General features: G+C 43.1%; 2 protein-coding genes across 2 annotated transcripts in view; one reads left to right on the top strand and one right to left on the bottom strand.

Moving 5' to 3' along the window:
• Positions 1–2,644: 2,644 nt before the first annotated feature.
• Positions 2,645–3,676, top strand: LOC308101721 (erythroid membrane-associated protein-like). The gene is made up of 2 exons (XM_080451176.1): positions 2,645–2,755; positions 3,291–3,676. Exons 1-2 carry the CDS (start codon positions 2,660–2,662, stop codon positions 3,663–3,665), a joined length of 471 nt encoding a protein of 156 aa, XP_080307302.1. The 5' UTR covers positions 2,645–2,659; the 3' UTR covers positions 3,666–3,676.
• An 11,023-nt stretch (positions 3,677–14,699) lies between these two features.
• sema4f (sema domain, immunoglobulin domain (Ig), transmembrane domain (TM) and short cytoplasmic domain, (semaphorin) 4F) overlaps positions 14,700–27,161 on the bottom strand; it is a 72,027-nt gene continuing 59,565 nt past the window's right edge. Inside the window, exons 4-15 of the mRNA XM_080451966.1 lie at positions 22,818–22,916; positions 22,332–22,443; positions 21,727–21,846; positions 21,431–21,585; positions 20,403–20,584; positions 19,491–19,632; positions 18,216–18,429; positions 17,914–18,023; positions 17,583–17,734; positions 17,203–17,258; positions 16,856–17,046; positions 14,700–16,226 (exon numbers count right to left, since the gene is read on the bottom strand). Coding sequence (XP_080308092.1) covers positions 15,498–16,226; positions 16,856–17,046; positions 17,203–17,258; positions 17,583–17,734; positions 17,914–18,023; positions 18,216–18,429; positions 19,491–19,632; positions 20,403–20,584; positions 21,431–21,585; positions 21,727–21,846; positions 22,332–22,443; positions 22,818–22,916 — 2,262 coding nt within the window. The 3' untranslated portion in view covers positions 14,700–15,497. The remainder of the gene's footprint in view (positions 16,227–16,855; positions 17,047–17,202; positions 17,259–17,582; positions 17,735–17,913; positions 18,024–18,215; positions 18,430–19,490; positions 19,633–20,402; positions 20,585–21,430; positions 21,586–21,726; positions 21,847–22,331; positions 22,444–22,817; positions 22,917–27,161) is intronic.

The following is a 27,161-nucleotide window of genomic DNA, read 5'->3' as shown; positions in this document are numbered from 1 at the left end:
GTTTCATCTCATGACCTTCATCTCCTTTGAACAGTCCTTTAATGAGATGGCCTTGCCCGGTCAACTCCGGGCCAGTTTCCAGTGCTCCATCTGCCTGGATACGTTCTCTGACCCAGTCTCCACTCCTTGTGGACACAACTTCTGCAAAGTCTGCATTGGCGCTCACTGGGACAACAGTGTCCACTTCCAGTGTCCCCTTTGTCAGGAGAGATTCAAGCTCAGACCACAGCTCCGTGTCAACACCACACTCAGAGATCTGCTCCAGACGTTCAGCCAGATTACTGGCGGTAATACAGACGAGGAGGCTTCAACCAAACGTCAACTGAAAAAGGTGAAAGTACAAGTCACATGTTTAATACAAGGAGAACAATAACAAGAGTTGGTCGACAACAAGTCACTTGCATAAGTGAAATTGCTGATGTATGAATCAGTAATAGTAAAGGATATAAATATAATAATTTGTATAAAGGCTTAAGGCACATATAAGCTTTTATCTCAGCCTATACTTTTTCGGTCAGCCTTAATTTTTTGGGGGATTATACAATATGTGATGTTTTGTTATGGATACTGTTGATGATGATCGAAATAAACTAAACTAAAAAAATGTTTAACCCAGAACCCTTACATGATTTCATTTAATTATGAATATTCTGTATGAAAACACATTTTTCTGGGTACACAGATAAAGTTTGACCAGGCATTGGAAGGGGTACATCAGCTAATTAAGGAGCGCAAAGACTTGGTGAATAAAGTGCAGCAATCAATGGAGATCAGCAAGGTTTGTAATAGGCAATTGACATTCATTGTATTTCCCATGGATATGAATGATTTGTAAACAGACTACATAAGTCATGGACTATACGTCTGATTTATTAACAATATATTTTAATGGGGCTGTGGACCAGAGCAAGTAGCGTAAAATTCTACATTATGCATTAAAAAAGGCAGTTAATAAAGGGCAGTGAAGAACACGTTTTTAGCCTAGATTTAAAAGTCAGAGCAAATTTTTGTTTGTTCAAATATGTAACTTAATTTTTTATAATGGAAGTTATGTCAAAAACACAATTCTTCATCAGAAAAACGTCAGCGCCGACATTCAGGACACCGAAAAGGCATTTCACCAACTTCATCAAGTCACTGAGGCCATCCAGTTAAAAGCCATCGCTACGATCGACATCCACCGGAGAAACACACAGAACCGCTGTCACAGCATCCTGGAGGAGCTGCAGGAGGAGCTCAATGACCTGGAGAGGAGGAGACATGAGCTGGAGCAGCTCTCATCCACTGAGGACCACCTCCCCTTCCTAAAGGTCACTGTTCCTCTCTTTTATTCTACTCTCAATTGAGAAGAACTACAGTTATTTTATGTTCATTTTGAAATGAGCACTTAAAAAATATAGAGATCTCAGATGATCCAGCCTTTAACCCATTGAAAACCGGGAAAGCATCTGTGACATTTTAGATTTCTTCTGCGTTGGCTATTCAAAAATAGCAGATATACAAACTCAAGCTGCCAGCTTGTACATCTGCTATTTTTGAACATTTAAAAAAAAATCTTGAAAGTGTGAGAACTACTGATTTAGAAGGCATTTGTAGAATCAGCCTCAGGTCTTAATTATTTTTTGGGGGGGCGGGGGTGGTGGGGGGCGTTTATACCTTTATGGATAGGACAGTAGGCTGACAGGAAATGGGGAGAAAGATGGGGGAGTGACATGCAGCAAAGGCCGTCGGGATCGGGACTCGAACCCGCGACACGCTGTCAGGCTACATTGAGCCTATAGGTGCCTGGACCGCTACGCCAGCCGTCCAGGCTCTCAGGCCTTAATTTAACCAGTTAAGCCCCTACATATAAGCTTCTACTCATACAACAAATAGCGATGGTAGCCGGTCTCAACTATCGACAACGTGTTGACACATTGAGAAATTGCAGATCTGCTATTTTCCCTATCCTCTAACATTTGTACTATTTACATTTTTGCTATTGTTTTGAAATTATTATCATTAATTATTATTTTATCATCATTATTATTATCACACACACACACACACACACACACACACACACACACACACGTCTCTACAGGAAGTACCATCTCTGTGTCAGCCTCCTGCCACCAAGGACTGGTCTGAGATCAGTGTGTTCAGTGATGCATGTGTGGGGACAGTGAGGTCGGCGCTGCATCAGCTGCGCCTTGCACTTCACAAGACAGTCGATGAGGAAATTAAGAAGCTGGAAGAAAAAGGTGCAACATCTGAAACACATATAAAAATATATATATTTTATGTCTAATTCATTAAATGTTGCAATTCTACTCAAAACAAAAGATCTCTGCAAATATATGGATTTACATAAAGAATCTAATTAGTGGTTTGTGTTTTTTATGTTGTAATTCATGATCTCCCTTATTTATTCTTTAACTCGTTGGATTTGCAGAACTGAGAAGGATTCAGCAATATGCAGGTAATCTATGTTTTTGTCTGTTGATGGATGCATCAGTTTTATACCAGGCCAGCCCAGGGTCATTTCCCTCTCCACTTAAGTTGACAGCATTTTGTCCCCTCGTGTTGTTGTTCAGTGGATGTGACTCTGGACTGTGACACTGCAAACCCCGCCCTCGTGGTGTCGGCTGACAGGAAGCAAGTGACACATGATGAAGTGATGCGTCAGAATGTTCCGGACAACCCAGAGAGGTTTGACACTCTGCTCTGTGTCCTGGGGAAGGAAGGGTACAGCTCTGGAGCTTTCTACTTTGAGGTTGGTAACCTAACCTCTTTCACTCACTGTTTTGGGAAAACATTTGACTGTTTAATTAAAAGCAATCAAAAATTACAGAAGGAGATGAATTTCCTGTACCTCTTATAAAAAAATAAAAAATAAAAATAAAATGTCCCAGAGCCATACTGTTGCCTTGGTCTTCCAAAATTACAATGCCAAAAATTGGCATTGTAATTTGTCCTGAAGCAAATTTGCAAAGCATCAGTGACAGCATTTCTGTCTCCGTCCCCATGCTTACAGACAGATAAACCAGACATAAACAATACCCCCCCCTGTTGGGGTGGATTAACAAAGTTTCTTGGCAGAGGGAGTTGCTTGCATGTAGTAGTTTATCTACCAAAATTATGTGAAGAGCTTTTCAAAACTAAAACTAAACTAACAAAAAAAAAATGTAAACAAGGAAATAATGTCTACTAACGTATAAAATGTGTTCAATAACGACTTAATTTTCCTACTTTTACTTTCATACTCTTGCCTAATAATATCCATTAACTTTAATCTTTATCTACACTAGGTACAGGTGGACAACAAGTCTAGCTGGGACATTGGTGTCGCCCTGCAAACTGTGAAGAGAAAAGGCTCCCATGTTGTCCATCCGAGTCAGGGCTACTGTGTCCTGATGCTGAGGGACAATACGTTTCTAGCTTGTGACCGAACCCAAGTTGCAATTGAACTCTCCAAGAAGCCCCAGAAGGTGGGGGTGTTTGTCGATTACGACGTGGGAGAGGTCGCTTTTTACGATGTCGGGAACAAGAGCCATATTTACTCCTTTACGAGAATGAAGTTCCCCAAGAATCTGTTCCCCGTTAAACTGCACCCTTATTTGAACCCCTGCACCATCCGTAATGGTGATAACTTAGCCCCAATGGTCATCACCCCTGTGAGTTAATCAATGAGGTGATTATTTTCCTTACTGTTTGAAGTGGGTGTCTTATCTTATCTGTCTGTTTTGATTACATCGCAAGAGATTGCTCTGTCCCAAGTATTTGTGGTCCTATTAGTGTGTGACCTCTTGCCTGGCGAGGTCACCAGAGAAGGTAAATAAAAACTACAAGAGCAGTTAAGTTCAGCAGCTTGCTCTGCTGTCTGTCACAAAGTATAGCTCATCATCACAACGGTCCAATCGATGTTACTCCATGTGACTTTTGTGTACTAGTCCAGTGGTTCTCAACCTTTTCAGGCCGCGACCCGCCCCCCAAAATATTCATATTTGAACTGGGGGACCCCCCAAAATAATCATATAATCATATTTGAACTGGGGACCCACCACCATGACAAGCACTTGGAATTGTAGGAGTTGAGGCATTACATTTAGTTCAAGTCGGTTCCACAGATAAATATTGTGAAAATGTGTGTCTAACTACAAACTCGCAACACGAGGTGTTGTGAGCTTGTAGATCGGCTATTTTCACAATGTTTGCCTCTTTCTTCTTATTTGACCAATGTTCTTAAATGTCCTCAAATTGTCACTTTACTGTCATCTGGAGACCTCCCCAAAATCATTCAATCACAACTCCCGCCCCGACCCACAGGTTGAGAACCACTGTACTAGCCTACATTTGATTTGGTTGTAGTACACCAGTATGAACCCTATGCAAGTACGCAAATTAACGCAATGCCAAATGCAATAATAATATAGTATCTTGTTAAACACGATTCAGTTAAAAGAAAACAAATTATAATACTGTATATACAGTATATCATTTAGACGGAAACATTTTGTAGGAGGTAGGTAGCTTTATTTATGTACAGAAAGTGGCCTCACACACACACACAAACACACATGCACACACACACACACACACACACACACACACACACACACACACACACACACACACACACACACGTATACACAAACACACACACATACATACATACATACATGCATGCATGCACGCACGCACACACAGGCTCCAGAGGTGGTTTTAGTAAAATATCAACATTCAAAAAAGCACGACGGAAAAAAAGCTATCAGTTACTGTACTGTAAACCATGTGAAATTCATGTGGACTGGAGTGGATACTGACACAGTTGTAGACCTGTGTGACATCACATTTTTAGCTTGATATTGAGCCATGAGTGGGAGAGAAAATATGACTTTATTGGCGAGAGTTGATTAATTGAACTGATCATCGTTACCATCTAAAACATTAGGCAGAACTCCATTTAAAAAGAAAGACAGGGCTGAGAACTTCAACAAATAAAATTCTGCCCCCTGACTTTGGTAACAAGGGGGGGGCTAATAGAATAGTAGTTATATACTGTGATTCTGTTCCAAAATAAGATATAATTGCCGAACATTCCACATTTTCTTACAAAATCAATGTTTTTATTTTATTTGAAATACATCATGATATTCTTTGAAGGGTAACTTAGCAGGTAACTCTAGTCCTCATTGATGATGTGTGGAGTCTTTAAGATCCTTTATTTTTTTAACAAATGAAATGAGTAATTAACCACCACACACATAAGCCCACACACCCACACGCACACACGCACACACACACACACACACACACACACACACAGTACTGTTCAGCCTTTCTAGTCGTTTGTTTTAGGATAATCAATTATTTTCCTGCCTAACCATTTTGTTCAAATCAACCACTAATAAAAAAGTCAAATAAGTCATTGATCAAGTAGTTGCCTTGTCTTCGCTACTGAAACATTGTTTGCAGGTCCTGTGTATGACTTTAAACATCTACAGTCTAAAACCATCATAATGTAGAAATTGCAACTTTCATATCAATATATAAATGGGGGGTAGTGCAGTTGACTCATACAATATCAATTAATCTCTTATGCATAATTGTTCTCCTATTCGTACTTCATTGGTGTGAACATTATTTAATAACAGTATTTTCATATACAAGCCTCTTTCACTGAGATACAAAGTATATATATACAGTAGAAGTATAGGAGGGCATTGTTGGTGCTAAATGACAAATTTCTTTGTTTTGATTTTCTTTACCTCATTCTTAGTTCTTTCCTTTTAGATGGCATTCCCCCTCCGCCTCTCTCTCATCCTCATCATCAACTCCACTTTGGTGGGCTTTGGTTATGTCCTATTCTGCCTATTCAAGCAACTCCAGTACATTACTCTCACCATGGCATTCACTTTGTTAACTGAAAAGACAACACAGTAAAAGTACACGCATAAATGTGTAATTCATCAGAATACAACAAAGATTGAAGGTGCACACATTGTCCAAAAGTTGAAGCAAACACCAGTGAGTTGAACTAGTCACTACTTACAATGCTTGTTTTTTAACGGTACCACTTGCATTCAGGTGCTGAATCTCATGGGTCACAATCCAAAATAAGCTATCTACCATTTGAAAACAACTGACATTTATGCTTAAAAAAATATTAACAATATATTAACAAATGTATATAAAACAAAATATAGCACTTTTAGGATTAATAATAAAATTGAAAAACATAACGATAACATTTAAAGAGCAGATTCTCAACATTTTAGTTATTATATGAGGAAAATTAAGGTTTTGATTTAAATGCGTTTCATCCTAAAGTGGACACATAGAATTTTTGGGAGATGAGCTTTTCAAACGTATTCCCAGAATAGTGGAGGTGAACAGTGGATGGATAATCAATGTTGTGTTTAACATACATACACACATACATACACAAACACACACACAGACACAGACAACGCACACCACAGGTTTTCTAAATGCTAATATTTGATGGTTCAGCTCTTGTAGCTGAAATCTCTCTGGTATACAGGAAGATTAATACCAGGTTTTCAGGAACATTTTCAGGGTTTATTACCAAAAAATAAAACAGAACAAAAAACTAATACAAGACATTTGGATTTCTTTTTTTTACTCTTAAGTCCTCAGTTGTAGCACAAAGTGGCGGTGTCCATGTATCTGATAAGGTCCAATGACAGACAATGTCTGTCATAAATTATTCCCATTTCAGAGGAACATTATTCTCTCTGAAAGTCTCTTCTGTATCAATGACTATGAACGTTATCCGATCTGCATGCAGTGCATCACAGGGTTTCCACATGGGCTTTATGGAGTGATCTCCAACCTTCACCTTTGACCTTTATGGCCCAGTGTGGTCTTTGAAATTTGAATTCATCTACAGACAGTGAATGAAAAAGCCTGCATGTCCTGGGTTCAAGAGGGCAGACCTCTCTGTCCACCCCCACCATAGTGCAGTCTGTCTGGGCAGCACACAGGCCGAGGGTCCCATGGCACCTCTGGATCTGTGGCACGGCTCTCAGGAGAATGTGTGTGAGCGCAGAGTGAAGACAGAGGGGGAGAGAGAGTAATTCCTGATTTCTATTTGGTTGCAATGCCGCGTCGCGCACCTAAAATAGCCGATCTGCAAGCTCACCGTGAGCTATTTTAGGTGCACGACAACAATGCACAACTTAGTCTGATTCAGGCTTAAGAACTAAACGGAACAAAGTGCTACTTCAGTTGTACTTGAGAACGGAAAAACTTGAGAACTTGTGTAACAGAGGAAAGAGAGAATGAGAGAATACAGTATGCAAGAGTGGAGATAAGACTAGTATGGCTTTTCCATGTCTACAAACGTAGGCATTTCATCTTTGATTATAAGTTAAGGGATTAAATGCTCTCACGTACAGACTCTCAGTTCCATTTTTCACAGTCAAGTCTTTCTTGTACACTGTACATCGACACAACATTCTATATACTGTACATATTTTACACATTTAAGCAGGCCCTCTTACACAGAGTGACCTACAGTAAATAGTCTATATCTCAGACCTCTCCAATAACGGTTGGCTATGAGTTTTCAGGGTCATAGCTCTCTGGAGGGTCTCACGTCCGCTTGATATTCAATGTGGGCTCAATAGTACATACACAGATATACAAGTATACAGCAGTATAGCTCTCACATGCTTAGAACAGAAACCTCTCATACACTTTTTACACTTCTGTTACCAGTCTCTCTGTATACTCCTTCATTCCACAGCTTCCACCTCTGGACATTTTTCGGACGGCTGTTTCGTGTCGGGTCGTTTTCGTGCGGGGGCCACTTTGCACCCTCCCCAGTGAGCTTTCAGTTTGATTCATCGGGGAGGGTCAAAATGGCGCTGGGTGAAAGCTGAACCTCGATCGGTGCGTTCGTCCCGTGGCGCTCGTACGGTCGGGTGTCGTCCGATGGCTTTCATATTGAACTCTCCTCGCACCGGGCCAGCGGCGCCGGTGACTTGAACATGGGCCTGGCCAGCTCCGCCTCCAGTATTTTCATCCCTTCCCCGAGCCCCTCGTCATCCTCGCCGCCCTCCCCCGCCTCCCTCTCCCCGCCCTCGGGTCTCCCCCGCTCCCTCTCCCCAGTCCTGCCGTCCAGCATGTCTGCTGATAAGATGTCTGAGGGGAAGGTCTTGAGCCCGCCGCTGCTCACGCTGAAGTCGCCGCTGGAGTACATGGCGTTCCCGTGGCCGTTGCCCGGGATACTGGCGCTGCTGTGGATCAGGTTGTAATTGTTGTTGCCGTGGTGACCGCCGTTGCCCTGGTTACTGAGCAGCGTGGTGGTGGTGGTGGTGGTGGTGGTGGCGGTGCCGTTACGTTTCTCCGTCAGAGGGAATCCCTCGGACATCAGGCTGGCGCTGCTGGGGGACTGGGGCGTGGCCGAGGAACCCAGCAAGTCCCGCCCCTTCTCGGACGACAGCGAATTGTCCGGCAGCCTGGCCTGGTGGCCGATGGCGTGTCGCCTGGTGGTCAGGAAGTAGAGGAGGAAGCCGCCGATCAGGAACCCCATGCTGAAGCACAGGATGTAGATGGCCAACACGTGGCGCCCTCCGCCCATTCTTCATCAGAAAAACGTCAGTGCCGACATTCAGGACACCGAAAAGGCATTTCACCAACTTCATCAAGTCACTGAGGCCATCCAGTTAAAAGCCATCGCTACGATCGACATCCACCGGAGAAACACACAGAACCGCTGTCACAGCATCCTGGAGGAGCTGCAGGAGGAGCTTAATGACCTGGAGAGGAGGAGACATGAGCTGGAGCAGCTCTCATCCACTGAGGACCACCTCCCCTTCCTAAAGGTCACTGTTCCTCTCTTTTATTGTACTCTCAATTGTAAAACAGTTATTTTATGCTAATTCTGAAATTAGCACTTTAAAAATATAGAGATCTCAGATGATCCAGCCTATAACCCTTTGAAAACCGGGAAAGCATCTGTGACATTTTAGATTTCTTTGCGTTGGCTATTCAAAAATAGCAGATATACACACTCAAGCTGCCAGCTTGTACATCTGCTATTTTTGAACATTTAAAAAAAATCTTGAAAGTGTGAGAACTACTGATTTAGAAGGCATTTGTAGAATCAGCCTCAGGTGTTAATTATTTTTTGGGGGGGCGGGGGGGTGGGGGGCGTTTATACCTTTATGGATAGGACAGTAGGCTGACAGGAAATGGGGAGAAAGATGGGGAGTGACATGCAGCAAAGGCCGTCGGGATCGGGACTCGAACCCGCGACACGCTGTCAGGCTACATTGAGCCTATAGGTGCCTGGACCGCTACGCCAGCCGTCCAGGCTGTCAGGCCTTAATTTAACCAGTTAAGCCCTACATATAAGCTTCTACTCATGCGACAAATAGCGATGGTAGCCGGTCTCAACTATCGACAACGTGTTGACACATTGAGAACTTGCAGATCTGCTATTTTCCCTATCCTCTAACATTTGTACTATTTAAAATTTGGCTATTGTTTTGAAATTATTATTATTAATTATTATTTTATCATCATTATTATTATCACACACACACACGTCTCTACAGGATGTACCATCTCTGTGTCAGCCTCCTGCCACCAAGGACTGGTCTGAGATCAGTGTGTTCAGTGATGCATGTGTGGGGACAGTGAGGTCTGCGCTGCATCAGCTGCGCCTTGCACTTCACAAGACAGTCGATGAGGAAATTAAGAAGCTGGAAGAAAAAGGTACAACATCTGAAAACATTTAAATATTTTATGTCTAATTCATTAAATGTTGCAATTCTACTCAAAACAAAAGATCTCTGCAAATATATGGATTTACATAAAGAATCTAATTAGTGGTTTGTGTTTTCAATGTTGTAATTCATGATCTCACTTATTTATTTTTTAACTCGTTGGATTTGCAGAGCTGAGAAGGATTCAGCAATATGCAGGTAATCTATGTTTTTGTCTGTGATGGATGCATCAGTTTTATACCAGGCCAGTCCAGGGTCATTTCCCTCTCCACTTAAGTTGACAGCATTTTGTCCCCTCGTGTTGTTGTTCAGTGGATGTGACTCTGGACTGTGACACTGCAAACCCCGCCCTTGTGGTGTCGGCTGACAGGAAGCAAGTGACACATGATGAAGTGATGTGTCAGAATGTTCCGGACAACCCAGAGAGGTTTGACACTCTGCTCTGTGTCCTGGGGAAGGAAGGGTACAGCTCTGGAGCTTTCTACTTTGAGGTTGGTAACCTAACCTCTTTCACTCACTGTTTTGGGAAAACATTTGACTGTTTAATTAAAAGCAATCAAAAATTACAGAAGAAGATGAATTTCCTGTACCTCTTATTTAAAAAAAATATTTCCCAGAGCCATACTGTTGCCTTGGTCTTCCAAAATTACAATGCCAAAAATTGGCATTGTAATTTGTCCTGAAGCAAATTTGCAAAGCATCAGTGACAGCATTTCTGTCTCCGTCCCCATGCTTACAGACAGATAAACCAGACATAAACAATACCCCCCCCCCCCTGTTGGGGTGGATTAACAAAGTTTCTTGGCAGAGGGAGTTGCTTGCATGTAGTAGTTTATCTACCAAATTGATGTGAAGAGCTTTTCAAAACTAAAACTAAACTAACAATTTTTCTTTTTAAACAAGGAAATAATGTCTACTAACGTATAAAATGTGTTCAATAACGACTTAATTTTCCTACTTTTACTTTCATACTTGCCTAATAATATCCATTAACTTTAATCTTTATCTACACCAGGTACAGGTGGACAACAAGTCTAGCTGGGACATTGGTGTCGCCCTGCAAACTGTGAAGAGAAAAGGCTCCCATGTTGTCCATCCGAGTCAGGGCTACTGTGTCCTGATGCTGAGGGACAATACGTTTCTAGCTTGTGACCGAACCCAAGTTGCAATTGAACTCTCCAAGAAGCCCCAGAAGGTTGGGGTGTTTGTCGATTACGACGTGGGAGAGGTCGCTTTTTACGATGTCGGGAACAAGAGCCATATTTACTCCTTTACGAGAATGAAGTTCCCCAAGAATCTGTTCCCCGTTAAACTGCACCCTTATTTGAACCCCTGCACCATCCGTAATGGTGATAACTCAGCCCCAATGGTCATCACCCCTGTGAGTTAATCAATGAGGTGATTGTTTTCCTTACTGTTTGAAGTGGGTGTCTTATCTTATCTGTCTGTTTTGATTACATCGCAAGAGATTGCTCTGTCCCAAGTATTTGTGGTCCTATTAGTGTGTGACCTCTTGCCTGGCGAGGTCACCAGAGAAGGTAAATAAAAACTACAAGAGCAGTTAAGTTCAGCAGCTGGCTCTGCTGTCTGTCACAAAGTATAGCTCATCATCACAACGGTCCAATCGATGTTACTCCATGTGACTTTTGTGTACTAGCCCAGTGGTTCTCAACCTTTTCAGGCCGCGAACTGGGGGACCCCCCAACATAATCATATAATCATATTTGAACTGGGGACCCCCCACCATGACAAGCACTTGAAATTGTAGGAGTTGAGGCATTACATTTAGTTTAAGTCGGTTCCACAGATAAATATTGTGAAAATAGCCTAACTACAAGCTCGCAACGCAAGATGTTGTGAGCTTGTAGATCGGCTATTTTCACAATGCTTCCCTCTTTCTTCTTATTTGACCAATGTTTGACCAGTTTTTATAGGATAGTTTGTTGATTACTTTTGATGCAGTTAAGGTATTCAAAATGTCTTAAATGTCCTCAAATTGTCACTTTACTGTCATCTGGAGACCTCCCCAAAATCATAACTCCCGCCCCGACCCACAGGTTGAGAACCACAGTACTAGCCGACATTTGATTTGGTTGTAGTACACCAGTATGAACCCTATGCAAGTATGCAAATTAATGCAATGCCAAATGCAATAATAATATAGTATCTTGTTAAACACGATTCAGTTAAAATAAAACAAAGAATTATAATACTGTATGTACAGTATATCATTTAGACGGAAACATTTTGTAGGAGGTAGGTAGCTTTATTTATGTACAGAAAGTGGCCTCACACACACACACACACACACACACACACACACACACACACACACACACACACACACACACACACACACACACACACACACACACACACACACACACACACACACACACACACACACACACACACACACACACATGCATTCACGCACGCACACACAGGCTCCAGAGGTGGTTTTAGTAAAATATCAACATTCAAAAAAGCACAACGGAAAATCAGTTACTGTACTGTAAACCATGTGAAACTTATTGAAGGTAGATAATTCATGTGGACTGGAGTGGATACTGACACAGTTGTAGACCTGTGTGACATCACATTTTTAGCTTGATATTGAGCCATGAGTGGGAGAGAAAAAATTACTTTATTGGCGAGAGTTGATTAATTGAACTGATCATCGTTACCATCTAAAACATTCGGCAGAACTCCATTTAAAAAGAAAGACAGGGCTGATAACTTCAACAAATACAATTCTGCCCCCTGACTTTGGTAACAAGGAAGGGGGGGGGGGGCTAATAGAATAGCAGTTACATACTGTGATTCTGTTCCAAAATAAGATATAATTGCCGAACATTCCACATTTTCTTACAAAATCAATGATCAATGTTTTTATTTTATTTTAAATACATCATGATATTCTTTGAAGGGTAACTTAGCAGGTAACTCAAGTCCTCATTGATGATGTGTGGAGTCTTTAAGATCCTTTATTTTTTTAACAAATGAAATGAGTAATTAACCACCACACACATAAGCCCACATACCCACACGCACACCCACACACGCACACACACACACACACACACACACACACACACACACAGTACTGTTCAGCCTTTCTAGTCGTTTGTTTTAGGATAATCAATTATTTTCCTGCCTAACCATTTTGTTCAAATCAACCACTAATAAAAAAGTCAAATAAGTCATTGATCAAGTAGTTGCCTTGTCTTCGCTACTGAAACATTGTTTGCAGGTCCTGTGTATGACTTTAAACATCTACAGTCTAAAACCATCATAATGTAGAAATTGCAACTTTCATATCAATATATAAATGGGGGGTAGTGCAGTTGACTCATACAATATCAATTAATCTCTTATGCATAATTGTTCTCCTATTCGTACTTCATTGGTGTGAACATTATTTAATAACAGTATTTTCATATACAAGCCTCTTTCACTGAGATACAAAGTATATATATACAGTAGAAGTATAGGAGGGCATTGTTGGTGCTAAATGACTTCATTTCTTTGTTTTGATTTTCTTTACCTCATTCTTAGTTCTTTCCTTTTAGATGGCATTCCCCCTCCGCCTCTCTCTCATCCTCATCATCAACACCACTTTGGTGGGCTTTGGTTATGTCCTATTCTGCCTATTCAAGCAACTCCAGTACATTACTCTCACCATGGCATTCACTTTGTTAACTGAAAAGACAACACAGTAAAAGTACACGCATAAATGTGTAATTCATCAGAATACAACAAGAATTGAAAGTGTACACATTGTCCAAAAGTTGAAGCAAACACCAGTGAGTTGAATTAGTCACTACTTACAATGCTTGTTTTTTAACGGTACCACTTGCATTCAGGTGCTGAATCTCATGGGTCACAATCCAAAATAAGCTATCTACCATTTGAAAACAACTGACATTTATGCTTAAAAAAATATTAACAATATATTAACAAATGTATATAAAACAAAATATAGCACTTTTAGGATTAATAATAAAATTTAAAAACATAACGATAACATTTAAAGAGCAGACTCTCAACATTTGAGTTATTATATGAGGAAAATTAAGGTTTTGATTTAAATGCGTTTCATCCTAAAGTGGACACATAGAATTTTTGGGAGATGAGCTTTTCAAACGTATTCCCAGAATAGTGGAGGTGAACAGTGGATGGATAATCAATGTTGTGTTTAACATACATACACACATACATACACAAACACACACACACACAGACACAGACAACGCACACCACAGGTTTTCTAAATGCTAATATTTGAAGGTTCAGCTCTTGTAGCTGAAATCTCTCTGGTATACAGGAAGATTAATACCGGGTTTTCAGGAACATTTTCAGGGTTTATTACCAAAAAATAAAACGGAACAAAAAACTAATACAAGACATTTGGATTTCTTTTTTTTACTCTTAAGTCCTCAGTTGTAGCACAAAGTGGCGGTGTCCATGTATCTGATAAGGTCCAATGACAGACAATGTCTGTCATAAATTCTTCCCATTTCAGAGGAACATTATTCTCTCTGAAAGTCTCTTCTGTATCAATGACTATGAACGTCATCCGATCTGCATGCAGTGCATCACAGGGTTTCCACATGGGCTTTATGGAGTGATCTCCAACCTTCACCTTTGACCTTTATGGCCCAGTGTGGTCTTTGAAATTTGAATTCATCTACAGACAGTGAATGAAAAAGCCTGCATGTCCTGGGTTCAAGAGGGCAGACCTCTCTGTCCACCCCCACCATATAGTGCAGTCTGTCTGGGCAGCACACAGGCCGAGGGTCCCATGGCACCTCTGGATCTGTGGCACGGCTCTCAGGAGAATGTGTGTGAGCGCAGAGTGAAGACAGAGGGGGAGAGAGAGTAATTCCTGATTTCTATTTGGTTGCAATGCCGCGTCGTGCACCTAAAATAGCCGATCTGCAAGCTCACTGTGAGCTATTTTAGGTGCACGACAACAATGCACAACTTAGTCTGATTCAGGCTTAAGAACTAAACGGAACAAAGTGCTACTTCAGTTGTACTTGAGAACGGAAAAACTTGAGAACTTGTGTAACAGAGGAAAGAGAGAATGAGAGAATACAGTATGCAAGAGTGGAGATAAGACTAGTATGGCTTTTCCATGTCTACAAACGTAGGCATTTCATCTTTGATTATAAGTTAAGGGATTAAATGCTCTCACGTACAGACTCTCAGTTCCATTTTTCACAGTCAAGTCTTTCAGACTGTACACTGTACATCGACACAACATTCTATATACTGTACATATTTTACACATTTAAGCAGGCCCTCTTACACAAGAGTGACCTACAGTAAATAGTCTATATCTCAGACCTCTCCAATAACGGTTGGCTTTGAGTTTTCAGGGTCATAGCTCTCTGGAGGGTCTCACGTCCGCTTGATATTCAATGTGGGCTCAATAGTACATACACAGATATACAAGTATACAGCAGTATAGCTCTCACATGCTTAGAACAGAAACCTCTAATACACTTTTTACACTTCTGTTACCAGTCTCTCTCTGTATTCTCCTTCATTCCACAGCTTCCACCTCTGGACATTTTTCGGACGGCTGTTTCGTGTCGGGTCGTTTTCGTGCGGGGGCCACTTTGCACCCTCCCCAGTGAGCTTTCAGTTTGATTCATCGGGGAGGGTCAAAATGGCGCTGGGTGAAAGCTGAACCTCGATCGGTGCGTTCGTCCCGTGGCGCTCGTACGGTCGGGTGTCGTCCGATGGCTTTCATATTGAACTCTCCTCGCACCGGGCCAGCGGCGCCGGTGATTTGAACATGGGCCTGGCCAGCTCCGCCTCCAGTATTTTCATCCCTTCCCCGAGCCCCTCGTCATCCTCGCCGCCCTCCCCCGCCTCCCTCTCCCCGCCCTCGGGTCTCCCCCGCTCCCTCTCCCCAGTCCTGCCGTCCAGCATGTCTGCTGATAAGATGTCTGAGGGGAAGGTCTTGAGCCCGCCGCTGCTCACGCTGAAGTCGCCGCTGGAGTACATGGCGTTCCCGTGGCCGTTGCCCGGGATACTGGCGCTGCTGTGGATCAGGTTGTAATTGTTGTTGCCGTGGTGACCGCCGTTGCCCTGGTTACTGAGCAGTGTGGTGGTGGTGGTGGTGGTGGCGGTGCCGTTACGTTTCTCCGTCAGAGGGAATCCCTCGGACATCAGGCTGGCGCTGCTGGGGGACTGGGGCGTGGCCGAGGAACCCAGCAAGTCCCGCCCCTTCTCGGACGACAGCGAATTGTCCGGCAGCCTGGCCTGGTGGCCGATGGCGCGTCGCCTGGTGGTCAGGAAGTAGAGGAGGAAGCCGCCGATCAGGAACCCCATGCTGAAGCACAGGATGTAGATGGCCAACACGTGGCGCCCTCCGCCCAGCCCCACTGCTCCGCCCACACTGGGGCCTTCTAGTGTCAGGTAATAGGCTGCTCTGCGACATGGGGAGGCGTCTCTGATGCTTGGCCCCGCCTCCTGGGGTAGAAGAGGGGAGGGGACAGAATTCATTACATAGTACAATAAAGTATAGATAATACAGTAAGTTATTGTGTTTATACAAAGGATTCCTTAACCAAGTAAACCATACTTCGTTGAGTCCCACAGAGACCCTTTCCCTCTACACCATTTTCATTTTTTTCCCTCTACAATAAATATCTTCGCTGAACATAGTGACGTTGCGATGCTTTGTGAGCTTGTAAATATACAATTTCTGCTGACTGTTCGCCCTAGAATAGGGATGCTAGGGTTCATCTGGTTCAAAGGAAACACTCACACTGCTCACATGCACCTCAGTTCATTTTTGTTCTCCACGGAAACGGATATTTAAAATATTGTACCCATATTGACAGAAAATAAAATAAGTAAATAAACAAATGATATTCTTTTGTCGTTTACATTTATTGTCTATGATAACGAGCCCAAAATAGGGATGTTAGGGTGAAAGTGGTTAATAGGGTTGACTTAGACACATCCACAGAGGAGAAGAGATGGGAGGAGGGAGAGCACCACACATGCTCGATGGCCCATCCAGAATCTCCTCACTGGTCTGGGGAATGGAGCTAGCAACCTTTGATCCTCAACTGTCCTACTCTCCTCCTGCGTACCTGGCATGTACAGATGTAGGTCCCCAGGTTGTCCTCTGTGACCGTCACCTCCAGGTCCGAGTGGTGCTGTCTGGTGTGTCTGTGTGGAGGGTGCTCCCAGCTACAGGGCCTGGGAGACACCTGGACACAGGGCAGCAGGAGACGCAGACCCACCGACACACGCACCTCCCTGATGGCCGGGGCGCAGCGCCCTACAGGACCGCATGGAGGGAAGGGAGGAGGAGGAGGAGGAGGAGGAGGAGGAGGAGAAGAATGTTCATATTCAACGACATTCAAACCAAGCAGTTCAATGTTTCTTGTTTAGACCATCAACTATAATATGAAGTGAACATTGGAAGGACTTTTACCTTCTCCACTGTCACACCTCTTCAAAGCATCCTCGACCTCGTCACCGGGGCCTGGTCTGGACAGAGACAACGGAGAGAATAGATATGAATATGTTTTAAACACTTAAAGCCCTATATACTTCATTGTATGCCAAATTGTTGAATGTTCATGTGGTTAGTTATGGTGAATTAATAAGATATTAGGAGCTGACAACCAAAAAGAATACTTTTTTTTTTTTAATTGAGAGTTTTACTGATTCAAGTGAATTCACACATCTGGAAACCACCTGTTGCTTTTGTCTTCTTCGTGGTTCTTTCTCTTTTCAGTTAAATTGTGCTGAAATGTGGTGTTTTTTCTCCTCTGGAGTGCTATCTACTCTACTCTGATGTGTGTTACTCACTCAGCCATGGTGGGCCTGCAGGCTCCTTCCTTGGCGCCCCACACACAGCCCAGACCCCTGGCCCGGGCACACACCTCACAGCTGTTGTAGAGAGAACAGCCCTCTGCCTGGACAACAGCTAGAGACAACGATGAACCCACCAGAGCCTGACCCTGCAGGAGACAGACAGACAGACAGACAGACAGACAGACAGACAGACAGACAGACAAGGAAAGAAAGAGAGAGTTAAGTTAATGAATTAATTCAATTATTGTTTAAAGGATGTTGCACATTTTGGAAGCGTGTGCGTGTGTGTGTGTGTGTGTGTGTGTGTGTGTGTGTGTGTGCTAACCTTATACAGCAGGATGTTATTAACAGGTTCCTCAGCAGTAAACAGAGGGATCTCCTGCAGTAATGTTGATTTGTGGCCCACTACTGCCACCCGGTGGAGCTCCCCATGGTCTGCAACACACAAAAGGAAACATTTCTGTCATTTCTAACAGTATCACAGTTCTATCCCAACCTCTCCTTCTCTTTCTCCTCCTATCTTTCCGTCCCATCCTCTTGATCTCTGACTCCCTCCAACTTTTACAATTCATTCTCCCACAATTTCTTTCCATCAATCCATTCGTCCATCATTCCCTATTGTCTCACCTGTTCCGAGGTGCAGCACGGCTCCTTTGCGCTCATCCTCGCTCTCTGCGAGCGTCACGGCCAGCTTGGTGTATGTGATTCCTCTGCGGACCAGCAGGGGCGCCGATATGACACTGTTCTCCATCAGGGGGTGGTCCCTCATGAACGTCAGCACCTTGTCGGGCAGTTTCAGGGACGACTCGAAACCTTCGTCCTTCAGCGCGTTGTTCAGACACTGGGGTGTAGAGAGAAAAACAGAAACATTTAGTAAATGAAAAAGGATAGAAGGTGATTTTCAACATCTGGTCACAAAGGGTAAACTCCAATGTCTGCAATTGCAATAAAGAATTAACCTTACATTAACCTGTAAACACCGTAATAACTACGCAAAAATAACACTGAACCGTTGGTGGACGACACACATTTTTAGCTTGTATATTTATTATTTTTGAAAAGCTATACATAAATTAACACATTGATTGCCAAGATCGCATCGATGCGTTCTTTCAAATCCATCGCTTGAGTGCCAGCCTTCAAAAGAACGCATTGATGCGTTCTTTTGAATTTTCATTGTTTAATCTGTGATCGCACGGCTGTGTTTATTTCTCATCAGCACTTTCGTTTTCCACTTACGTCACACTCACCCGGAGCCGGATGTAAAAAAAAAAAAATAATTTCCGGGTCACATTGTTTTTCTCCGGTCATTTTCGTCCAGAATAGGGAAAAACACAGTTTTTCACACGGTATAAAAAAACGAACGGACAGCTCAACTTCTATTTTCTTTGGTCCGGGTGACTAACAGTCATCGTCTTCGTGTATCACATCGTTTTCAGGCCGATCAACGGATCAGGGATTGTCGAAAACATAACATCCGGTGAATGACAGGATATGACGTGGGCCTGTTTGGGAGGGGGCGAGCGAGGTGATCAATGTGTGGATTTGCTGCTCTCTACTGGTGGAACTGTCGTACGTGCTTGACACCACAATCAGATAATTTATTTGAATGAAAAATTACAAAACAAAAAAACACGCAAATTGCTGGCACAGGGGTGAGTACATTATGAATAAACTCTGGCAGTCAATGTGTTAACCACTTAAGACCTATATACTTTGTTATACGACGGCTATCGAAAATAGCCGATCTACAAGCTCACAGCACGTCGCATTGTGAGCTTTAGATCGAAAATGTTTGCTATTTTGGGATGGAAAAGGTTTAGTTCACCTATATGACATGCCCAATATAGGGACTCCAGGGTTTAACGTCATTAAGCTGTATCAGCAGTGTGGTTTGGTTACCTGTCCAGGACGGGGTGTGGGGACAGGCTCAGGGTTCATCCAGTTCTCACAGGTCTTCTTCAGCTCTTTGAAGGAACCGTCCATTACTTTACTGATGTCGGACAGGCTGAACACACACACGGCCGACAGCTGCTCACTCTCCCTACAGGAACACACAGTCAGAGAGAGAGAGAGAGAGAGAGACTGAATAGCAGACATTTTAACATCATTCTACTACAGTACCTGTAAAGGAGCGTGTCACTGTCTGTCAAGTGCCAACACATCGTTTATTCACAGCTTATGCTGCATATCTGTATGTAAAAATAGACCATTCTTTCTATTACTGGCTTTATTTTCAGATTTGATCCGTAGTCATTGAAACGTTACTGAACATACCTGAATAACCGAGTCAACATTGGGAAAGCCTCATTGTTATGGACTATTTTATCAGCAATACTTTACAAATCAATCTGCATTTTAAATTGCATAAACAAAATAATTTACATAACTTTGACAAGAAATAACGGCACAGTGAAATTATTGATTTTCATACCATACAGAAATGAATGAATCCATTGCTTTACCAAGTATACCATAGTCAATGCTTTAGAAAGTGATTACACTAAAAGTATACTCCATTGTAGTAGAGTTTCAATGACACGTTGCATCAATCACATGTTGTTATCTTAAAATATCCGTTATTTTTGGCAAGCGACGCCATCGTGCAATGTAAATTAACCAATTAAAACCGGGAAAGAATCCGAGTCATTTTAGATTTTTGCGTTGACTATTCAAAAATAGCAGATCTACAAGCTCACAGCGCGTCACTTCGTGCCACGCTGCGAGCTTGTGCATCTGCTATTTTTGAGACCTCAGGTCTTAATGGGTTATTATAAGCTTGACAGAGAAGACGTTCCCCTCCCCTCTGCTTACCACTGGGAGGTGAACAGGCCGTAGAAGTGTGTGCTGCGAGGGTCTCCGGGTGTGTGTTGCGAGGTGAAGACGTCGGTGAGGATGTTGTAGCGCTGACCGCTGGCCTTGTCCTCACACACCAGCTGGGCCTTCAGGAAGGTGGTCCACCGTCGCTGTAGAGTCTTCATTCCTCCCACGTCAGACTGAGAACACACACACACACACACACAGACAGAGGAGGATTACCAGTCTGAATGTTATGCCAGCATGCAGCAGCCGCGTGTGTGGCAGTGAATGTCACAAATCACAATCGCCTGGACAGCGTGACATTCCGTTAATATTATATTGACATATATTGTTCCATCACTCTAATCCCCGGCAAACGCCATGCTTGATCGAGGAAAACGCAATTTATAGTCTGGCCAAAACCAATATTCAATTTGACAGCAGTATCTTGATTTTAAGGTCATGATTCAATGAGATTTGTAATACAACCTTTTTAAATCAGAGACATTTGTAATCCTGGTGCATTTTTGCAGGTGAGGAAACTCAAGCTGTTGTTGTGAAGTACCCTTCTGCCCTTTAGTGGCCCTTCTTTTAATTGCTGTGTGCACTCTTTTACGTCAAACTTAAGAGTTTAAGGATCGTCGAGGGTCATGATTTCTGTTATACTGGAAATAAATAAGTCATTCTGACCTATGAGCTTGACCCCAAAACTTTAAACCGTACTGATCGTTAAGGGATAGGATTCTAGTTCAGAAAAAAAACGTTTTGTTTTTAGTTTGAAGAAAACTGAGCCATTTATGATGACGCTATAGCCAAAACACAATGCTGACCTTATTTACGACCTTTGACCTTGACTATATGGGTGGGTCAGGTAAAAATATCCACTCTGTGACAAATTTCAACACTTTATTAATACACACACACACACACACACACACACACACACACACACACACACACACACACACACACACACACACACACACACACACACACACACACACACACACACACACACACACACACACACACACTTATGTTACCTTGCAGACTCGTGCGACCCTGGGAACTTTGACCTTGGTGTAAAGGTCGTACTCTTTGGCCACCTCAGTGAAGAAGAAGTAGATCTGGTCATCGTCTCCGGCTGGGTTGTTGTCTGCAGACTGCTCTATGACGGCTGAACTCACAAACTCTGGATCTGTCAAACACAGTCACACACACATAAGCTTGAGCACAAATGCACAAGTCTAGCAAACGAAAATGATTGCAACTCTAATGCATCTTTTCGATTGTTAAATCTGTGTGAGTGCGCGCTCGCGCTCCTGCGTGTGTTTCTCACCGCTGAGCCAGTTGATGGATCGCTCAGTGCGGATGCGTTCCTGCTCTGGCCCCGTTGCCCTGGAGATGTCGAACAGCGTTCCCAGGAAATTGCTAGTGGCCGCAGTGTACAGGATCCCACCTACCCCACACACACGCACACACACACACACACACACACACACACACACACACACACACACACACACACACACACACACACACACACACACACACACACACACACACACACACACACACACAGTTCAGTGTCTACTGTCTATCCATCCAGTGATTCCCAAACCAACATACAGTATATATTTGTGTATGCAGGGTATGCACATTTCTTTCAATTTAATGACTTTTAAGACATTTTTAATACCAAATTGGCCAAATTGCCAAATATTACACAAGACAGAGGCAAACATTGTGAAAATAGCCAAACTGTAATCTCACAACGCCTCGCAGCCTCAAGCTTGTAGTTCAGCTATTTTCACAATATTTATCTGTAGAGGGTCGCGGCCTGAAAAGTTTGGGAACCCGTGTATCAACCAACCAATCAACCAACCAACCAAACCAACATACAAAGCAATCCGTTTCATCAACCTCCCTGCCTTGTGCGTTTACCTGCCATGACGGCTGTGTAGTGCTGACTGGGTTCGAAGGGACACTTCCCCTTCCCCGTCTCCATCCTCACTCCTCCATCCTCCCCTTTCTCCAGAGAGAAGGTGGACAGCTCCTGATGGAGGGGAAGAACAGACAACAGAGACAATTTAGTTTGTCAGTTTGGTGAAGTGTTTTGAGTGTGAACTAGTGTGTGGGTTCATGACAGATCCATTTTCAGCTCATCACACATGCACGCACAAAGAAACACACGCACATCCTCGGTCCCCCCTCCTTATTCTGCACATTCCCCATTGCTTCTAAAGAGGTTTTTATCATACCTGCCGTCCTAACCTGTACTTTAAAATGTACTTATATTTTATCTTGTCTATTGTTGTCTTAGCACTCTTTGCGCAACATGTCCCACTAACATTTCACTGCTTGTGCCTGTATGAGACAAATAAACCCCTCTTTATTCTTGATTCTTCACACACACACACACACACTTACAAGAAAGGCACACTGGGGATCGAATGCAAAGGTGCCACAGGCGTAGATGCGTCCATCCCCCAGGAATTCCAGCAGGCGTACGTAGTTGTTACAGTCCATCTGTAGGGGGAGACAAAGGACCACAGATGACTTTTGAGCCTTCCTCCCCTAGGAGACGAAAAGTTCACAAAGGTTTTCTGGGAATAATCCTTTTATTTGTAACATTATTGCAATCTAATATCTATAATCTGCATTATTAGTCATGCTTGAACACCACCGGGACCAAGGTGTTTATTAAAGTACAAAACAGACAAGCAAGCAAACAAACAAAGACAGTGTTCAATCTGGGTTGCAATCTGTTAATTTAACCCATAATATATATACAGGTCTATAGACATAGTTCATGCATTAATCTTATTCATTCCAAAACATTGTTTGTAACTTGGCTGATTGACACACATTATAAGCTCACCATTGTGTGCACAATTGTTAAAGGTAGGGTAAGTGATATTTTTGGGTTAAAACAAAAAGTATTTTTTAAAAAGGTTAAAGCACTATATTCTGATAGTAATCATTGCTATAGAGTGTTTGTTCAGTAACAGGAGTCTCCCCGTCTCTCCAGCTCTTTAATAAACAGAAAATACATTTTTTGGTAGGTGTCAAAATCTCAGCCAATCAGGAGAAAGTACCCATTTTTAAGCTTCATTTTTATAGTGTTCCAGTTCTAATTTTGCCTGCTCATTTCTTAGTGTCATCACTTCCAATTTCACTTGTTTAATCTATATCCTGATTGAGTTCTCTATCCTGATTGGATAAAATTGGAAATGAAACTGAAACTGGGACGAAAATGCATTTTCTGTTTTATGAAGAGCTGGAGAGACATGGAGACTCCTTATATGGACAGGACACTCTATAGTAACGAGCACTATCAGAACATAGACCCATTTTGCAATTATTTGAATAATTGCAAATCACTTACCCTACCTAACCAGGTTTAACCACTTAAAACTCTATATATACTTTGTTGATTCCCCAGGGGTCTATCTTTGGTCCCCTTCCTTTTATCCCTCTACACCAAATCCCTTTGCAGAAAATAGCTGATCTACAAGCTCACACTGCGTCTCAAGCTTGTACCGTAGATCTTTTATTTTAGCTGAATGTTCACCTGATTTGACATGCCCAGAAAAGGTACGCTAGGATTCACGTGGTTAAAGGATCAATTACACACCCCATGAAGCCTTGAATTCATGGTGATTTCTTTCTTTTTGTCACATTCCTAAGCCAATAATTTGATGACGACTCAAAGATCCATTATCTCAAAGAGTCTCCTACTGATTCCGCCGGTCATCAAATTATTGGCTCAGGAATGCGACAAAAACTAGAAAATCTCCATGAATTCATGGCTTCATGGGCTGTGTAATTGATAGAATATAAGATTTTTTTACTACTTTAACTATTCCTTTAAGAATAATTGTCATATGTTTCAAGATGACAATAAAGCTCAAAGTCACTGTGACCTCTACGAGAATGGCACAAGTGGATTCTGGGAACTAATGCAATATCAATGATTCTGATAGGAAACTGGAGACCCCCACTGCTGGAGGAGACATACGAGACCCCCACAGCTACGAGACAAGACCACCCACCCTCCATCACACACAGCACAAAATGCAGACCATTGTCTTCACAAAGATACAGGAACACACACACACACACACACACACACACACACACACACACACACACACACACACACACACACACACACACACACACACACACACACACACACACACACACACACACACACACACACACACACACACACACACACACACACACACACACACACACACACACACGACCTGCATGCACATACTTCCAAAGAAACCTGAGTCATCTTTTTGTTTGTGGTTGCCATGAGGAGATGAACTTGGTGGTAATTTTCCACAACAAGGTGTGTGTGTGTGTGTGTGTGTGTGTGTGTGTGTGTGTGTGTGTGTGTGTGTGTGTGTGTGTGTGTGTCTCCAGCGTGGCAGGCCTCCTGTCTCCCTGGCTGAGCTCCAGCCTTGAGTCAAACCCACCCCCGCCCAAACTCCCCACCCCAGGGGACACGGTTGTCCTCGGATGTTCAAGTCACCATCATCCTACATCAGCCTGACTCTTGGCCTCCAGGCACCCCCTGTGCTTAATGGCACACTGGACAGATGGAGAGAGGGGGGCCGAAAGGGGGAGAGAGGAGGAGAGAGAAGGAGAAAGAGATGTACAAGAGAGAAAGGGAGGCAAGCGGAGGAAAGAAAGAAAGACAGAAGATGGGGAGGGGCGGGCGTGCGTGCGTGCGTGCGTACAGTATGTGTACACTGTAAGTGTAAGCAATGATAGGGGTTGAGGGTGCTGTTGTGTGAATAAACAATCTTAGGATTACCCATAAACACACATGCCTAACTCAGCGTTTCCCAACCTCGGCACGGCGGACCTTCTTATCACACGCCAAACATAGTAGATGTACAAGCCCACAATGCATCGCATATACGCAAGGCATTGTGGGCTTTGTAGATTAGCTATGTTTGGCACGTGACACCGTCATACGACTAAGTATAAATCAGGATATACACACATCCTCTCTCTCTCTTTCTCTCTCTCTCTGGGTCAGCTGTAAGGTAGCATCCTGTTGAGTCTCGCCGAGTCATTTGTGTTGTCTTCCTAATCAGCATGTCTCCATCGCTCCTTCGTCTATCTCTCCTTCACTGCCTCCATTTCCCCTCTCTCTTTCTATATCTCTCTCTCTCTCTCTCTCTCAATATCAGGGAGCTGTTCGTATAGTTACAATGTACTTTTAGAGCAATATCCACTGTCCTTCCTTACTCTCACGTCGCTTGCCGCTTCAGTAAAGTAATAATCTATTTCAGGATGGTATTCAACTATTGAAGAAAAGAGTAAGAGAAAAACAATGGATCAGCAGAAGAGAGCACAACAAATATGATTATTCTGCTGTCTTCTACTTCTGCACGCACGGAACGGAGTCTGCATAATGAGGATCAAAGCCTAGGCTGTACAATATGCTACGTGTAATGAAATGATGAATCCATAGACATTACTGAACAGACACCGACATACAGACGCACACGCACACACGCGCACACTCACACACACACACAGACACACACACAATATGCTCAAGCTCCCGACATGGTCTTGGCTTGAGTCCCAGAACTTTCTTGTCCTAATGATAGGGATCATGTCTCAGGCCGTCTCTCTCTCTCTCGATCTCACACACACACACACACACACACACACACACACACACACACACACACACACACACACACACACACACACACACACACACACACACACACACACACACACACACACACACACACACACACACACACACACACAATCGCTTTACTTGAAACGTCTAAATTCAATTTGAATTAATCCAAGACTCTAACATCACAGAGGTCATCATGCGTTGAGGACATCAGGGTTTATATCCTTTGCCAGGTGACTTCTAAATGCAGACAATGAACAGCATTGTGACTTTCCCTGCAATCTGTAAGCCTCTGAAAGTTAAGTTTGCGAGCACATCCAAGGCCACCAGCTGTCCGGACCATAAGCTTATACACATAAACATGCACTGTGATACGGCACGCAGCTAAAGGCAGTTCTAGGGCCAGTTTATATAAGGTTTTGTTTTCAGACAAGGCAGCCTATCTGAAGACAAGCACTACTTGGGTCTAGTCTACACTACCAATAACAAGCGGTGCCAGACACAAACAACCGGTCAGCTCTGGGTTTTTGGGGGGCATTGATACGCTTTCAAGTTCACTCGAGGTCGAAAGTCACATGTGACTTCCTATTTGTGGATAACGGTCCATCTCCTTCCATGTCGGGGCAGAGTAACCCCTTAAGCTCTATTTCAAAAAATAGCAAAAATAGCCAGTCTCTACGACCTCACAACGCATCACATCACGATGCATTGTGAGCTTGTAGATCTGCCATTTCCTCGATTAACCACTTAAACCCCAGCATCCGTATTGTGGGGAAAGCTTTCGCTGAAAATATCAGATCGACAAGCTCACAACGCGCCGCAACTTGTCGATCGGCTATATTCAGCGTAAGCTTTCCCCACAATAACAGAAAACAGAAAAGACAGCGGAGGGACTCCGCTCAACCATATGGGGTTTAAGTGGTTAACATAAATGTTTTTAATTTTGATGAAAATCTTTGCCTATAATGACATGCCCAACATAGGGACTGTCACTTTCAACCTACCATCCGACGCCAGGTTTAAAGTGGTTCATGATATGAAGGGTGATAATGAGCAACATGCGTCTTCAGTGAACCGTGATGCTCTGAATG

This window comes from Gymnoscopelus braueri (assembly GCF_963280865.1).
Source record: "Gymnoscopelus braueri genome assembly, chromosome: 15".
In the NCBI taxonomy this organism is placed as follows: Eukaryota; Metazoa; Chordata; class Actinopteri; order Myctophiformes; family Myctophidae; genus Gymnoscopelus; species Gymnoscopelus braueri.
This window is presented reverse-complemented; position numbering and strand designations above follow the sequence as displayed.